Source organism: Sitodiplosis mosellana, unplaced genomic scaffold, assembly GCF_009176505.1.
Source record: "Sitodiplosis mosellana isolate CC-2019 unplaced genomic scaffold, AAFC_SMos_1.0 Smas_scaffold_4815, whole genome shotgun sequence".
NCBI lineage: Eukaryota > Metazoa > Arthropoda > Insecta > Diptera > Cecidomyiidae > Sitodiplosis > Sitodiplosis mosellana.
The window spans coordinates 406-5,010 of NW_022600057.1; the positions used below are offsets into that span (position 1 = coordinate 406).

A 4,605-nucleotide genomic window follows, 5' to 3' on the forward strand; every position below is an offset into this window, starting at 1 on the left:
TAGCCAAAAAGTGAACCACTTTAGTATGTCCAAAATTGTAAATTATATTAAATTTATTATTTTTCTGTCTCTTCAATTTCTGAGGGATCATTGCAATTTAATCGAACGTAATCGTTTTACTGCTCTATGATTTTGTTATCAATCCAATTTCATTTGTCATCTTATTTCACGAATATCAAAACTTTCAGCTGCTCTCGAAGTTTCTTTTTTCAAACGATTTTCATGGTCATTTATGGTGTTTCTCTTTCTCGGATATTTTTTTAGCTTTCTTGCATTAGATGTTTTTCTCAATATATATCTTTTTTGAAGGCATTTTCAATTATTTATTATTACTCACGCAGAACAAATTAAAAAATTAAGTTGAAGTGACAACAACGTCGAATAAGTTGACAAATGACGGCCTGAGAAGAAGAACCTTCCCTACAAAACCTGTGCGCAGAACACAAACACAGAAATTTTTTAGTCAAAAGGCGAACAGCAAATTTGCGAGCGCAAAAACCTAATATATTTACAGCGAGCGCATAAGTATAACAAGCCTACTAGCATGCAAACTCCGTATAAGTAGGCCTGTTATGCTTTTGCGCTCGCTGTAAATATATTAGGTTTTTGCGCTCGCAAATTTGATGTTCGCCTTTTTTTAACATGGGTTTCCCATACTAATAAGTGTTTAATGGTGTTATAACACGATGGCCGACCATGATGGCCTTTTTCCATTTTCTTTTTCATTTCAAACATATGATACCCATACCCATATGAACCATTTGCGGAGAAATTCAGTGTACAGTGGAGCTGTGCGGAGTTTGGCGGAGATGCCATACATACGCTATATCTGAAGCAGTGCGTTCATGGCTACTTAGATGTGTATTGAACAATAGAAATGTAAATACAGCAAAGAGTGAAAATCCATATGTGAAAATGGTGTTAGATCGTGTTAACATGACCACGATGATTTTCGATTACGTTACAACGAAATAATTCTAATAAAACAGTCAAGAGATTGAATGTAAATTGACCAATTATTCAAATCGGCACAGTGCTTACATTGTAATGAAATTGTTCATAGCCGTAGCTTAATTGTCTGAGCTTAGAATCGAAATATCGATTTGCTATAACTACATCATTTATACAAATACTCATCAACTTGATTTAAGTTCAATGTTACGAAAATGTAAGGAGGTATTCAATCTATTATATTCATCGATATAAATGAACGAGTAAACACAACCGATTTTTGTAATTAAGTCAAATGTCATTCATTTCAAATTGATAAGAAAATCGCGACGAAAATCTTTTGAATAGCGTTCGTTATAAAGTCTAATAATAAACAATAATTAATCGCATTTCTATGTTTGTTTGAGATAGTGCTTTATTTTTCATTAGGTAAAATTCATCATCAAATGAATAAACTGATGACTTAACACTATATCGTAAACACTCCGAATTGTAACATAGTCCAAATTGTAAAATATTTGCAAAAAAACACGATTTTAACATAGATACGAATTTTAAATGCGACACATTATATACATATTCGGAAAAAGCACGAAAAATTCTATCTATGTAGAATAATTAAACACTGAAAATGTTTTAGTTTTACATTCATTTATCCACTTTGAAAACAGCATCTAGTTTTCCACTCGTTTTGAGAGGAAAAGTTGAACTATGTTGCAATGTCATGCTTCCCAATTCATTGGTTTTTCCACTAAATACAGTACAAAATATTTGATGTTTCCATGAATTTCTACTGTGAAATGTTTTTGAAAATTTAATGAAACACTCTTTTTGCAATATATTTCGACAAATATTAATATTTTAGATAAATTTCATGATGTATCAATTGTAACTCATTCTTTCCGAGTTATAACATACAAAGCTGCTGTCAAACTGAACTTTGAATGAAAGTTCTATGGTTGATTTGGTGTTGACAGATGTGACAGTTCGCAATGTGCCGATCACTTGGTGTGTTGAAATGTATGATAGTGTAAATATTTTTGTTTGCGAAAATGTTTTAAAACAATAAATATTGAAAAATATAAAAGAAAAATAATCCAAAATCAATAGAATAAATCGAAATCACATCGAATTTGGAAACAATTGCGTGGAACCCAAACGGTTTTCGCGCGTTCAAATTTTGACATTTCATAAAGTTTCGTCATAAGTTTGTGAATATATGTTTCAATTTGGAGTTTACAATATGGATAGTTCAGTTTCCTAATATGAGATTTCGTGTATTTTTGCGATTAAAATAAAAATTAAACTATTGAATGAATTTTTCGTTAATCAACCGATACATCAAATAAAAGCCAAATAAATTCTCTGCCGAATAGATATAAACATGTTGGGAATTTATGAAGTAATTTTGTAGAAATGGACATGCAAATCGATAGTTTAAAAATTGATAGTTCATGTTATAAATTGGAGTGTTTACGATAATTTTTTGATTTTTTTGATTCAAAATAAATAAACAACCAATACTTTCTTATCGGTTTATTGATCACAGTAGCGTCGTGTGTTTAAATACATGTTTCCGTAGATTACACGCTAGGCAATAATATTTGGAATTATCACACATGATGAAGAGTTGTTGTGTTTTGATCGCTTTTATGTCTAACAAACAGTTTCTTCCAAATGTGGGGATTTTTCGAGCCATCATTGACACACACTGATGATTTTGAGAATCAAACAAAATAAATTGTAAGGGTCAATCATTTCAATGGCTCGGATTCGTTTGCCTTTGGAAAATAGAGGTCCTTTTGCCAAGAAAAAAGCATTCATGTCGGGCTCGGCATTATCATAGCCATGTACTCCGTACCTACTTTCATTTGTAACTGAAATTCGAATGAGTATTAAATTTTAGAACTTTTTCAAAGGGAAAAAACTGGTAAAAATACGAAAACACTGGATCACTTACATGAAACGTTAAACTTCTTCCGATAATTTTGAGCTGCGATGCCCCAGCACCTTTGGTTAAATTGACGAATATCTCATTTTCCACGGCTAAAATTGAACATAGTGATAAATTTTGTCGCTATTTCTTGAAGGAAAAAGGTGGCATCTCTGCTGACTTGGGTGCTTTTGCCGAATTGTAACACTGGCGTTGAACCATAGATATTGTAAGTATTGTTTGCCAAAAATACTGTGAAATCAATAAAATTTGACGGCGGCACACTAACCATTCCATGATCGGACAAATAAATAACATTGACACGATTTTGCAATTTGTGTTCAATCAATTTGTCCTCAATGTATCGGGTGAGATTATCTACTCTTGCTGCTGCATTCGTTATCTGTTGAAAGGCAAGTGAATCAATTGCGAAACTTTATCGGATAATAATAAGAAAAAAAGAAAAACACGTGAAAACAAAGGTCGTACGTAATGTGAACTTTTTAATCACACCCATCACACATCAATAAATCAACATTGAGAAGGATTTGTATTGGCGGCAATATATTACAATGATGAGCTTACATGAATTGAGTTTGGTCCGTACATGTGCGATTGTTCATCGGGCTCTTCGATAAACAACATGACCAGATTTGTTGGAGTTTGCTCGTGTGTAAACCAATTCATGATTGTATCGACTCGATCTTCAAATGGTATGCTTCCATTGTGTTCTTTTTGAAACGTACAGGATACTCCGTGGTATTCATAGTCACTTCCAGGCCATATGCAGCCAGAATATCCACCTGCTTTCTCATTGGCGGACTAGAATCACAGAGAGATATTTTCATTTTTACTTCCTTTGAAAATGTCTAAAAAATTAAAACTCATGCTGCTTAAAAGACGAAACTTTCAGAATTGTTGCGTTGAAATTGTCGAAATATTACAAAGCAATTAAAAAAGTTTAAATGAATTTGTAAAAAACCTTATCCAGAACATACCCATATCGGTAATGTGCTCTCATTGTAATGGAACAGGTCAAAGCCATAATTTAAAAGTCCCCTCGTTGAATCATACACAGAATTCGCAAGTACTCCATGGTTTCCGGGATACAAACCCTGGAAATGTTTGAAGGTTAATTGGGTTAACTGGTGGTTTCACACTTGAATTTAATCACGAATATAGAAAACTAGCCGAATCGGCTCGCTTCGCTCGTTCGCTAGAATTTATTTACAAATAATAATTCTGTCAATCATTTAGTTGGCTATGAAAAAAAATTTGTCAAAATTTTGTTTGGAGCATTGAATCTTCTATCATGTTCACCCGAAGTCACATTGGTAGTTGATGAACGAATGATCACTTGGTAGTTATCAGAAGGCATTAAATCTAAAGATGTCTTGAACAATTTAACCAACTCATTGTGCTCGTCAAACATCTTTTGTAGCCCTCATATTATTTTCCTTTTAACCTTCAAACCGTAAAATGTATTTTCTAACGTTGTTCGTAAAATCGGTGCCTGAGTGCCCATAATGCATTTTAAATGGAAATGTCAGTTTTCTTAAATTTTGATTTTTGAATGTAAATATTTCAGTATTTATTGATCGGAAAAGTATGAAAATTACTTTGAAATGTGATAAAGTTATAAAAATCGAAATATGAAAGGCAACAGCAAGTTCGTTGGAATTTTTTCAATAAAGTGGGGATTGCAATGTTGATCTCTTCAC

General features: G+C 32.6%; 1 protein-coding gene across 1 annotated transcript; it reads right to left on the reverse strand.

Annotated features, from left to right (window-relative positions):
* Positions 1 to 2,702: 2,702 nt before the first annotated feature.
* LOC129572361 (ectonucleotide pyrophosphatase/phosphodiesterase family member 5-like) lies at positions 2,703 to 4,316 on the reverse strand. Its single transcript, XM_055452305.1, has 5 exons — positions 4,215 to 4,316; positions 3,883 to 4,029; positions 3,470 to 3,706; positions 2,912 to 3,287; positions 2,703 to 2,828 (listed from the first exon to the last, which is right to left on the reverse strand). Exons 1-4 carry the CDS (start codon positions 4,314 to 4,316, stop codon positions 2,985 to 2,987), a joined length of 789 nt encoding a protein of 262 aa, XP_055308280.1. The 3' UTR covers positions 2,703 to 2,828; positions 2,912 to 2,984.
* Positions 4,317 to 4,605: the final 289 nt, after the last annotated feature.

Excerpts from the sequence above, each read along its gene's own strand:
- LOC129572361 (XM_055452305.1), bottom strand. The coding sequence starts at position 4,316 with ATGTTTGACGAGCACAATGAGTTGGTTAAATTGTTCAAGACATCTTTA. Across the intron at positions 4,030-4,214 it reads TTCGTTCATCAACTACCAAT|TTAACCCAATTAACCTTCAA; the intron begins GTGACTTCGGGT and ends TGAAACCACCAG. Across the intron at positions 3,707-3,882 it reads AGAGCACATTACCGATATGG|TCCGCCAATGAGAAAGCAGG; the intron begins GTATGTTCTGGA and ends CTGTGATTCTAG.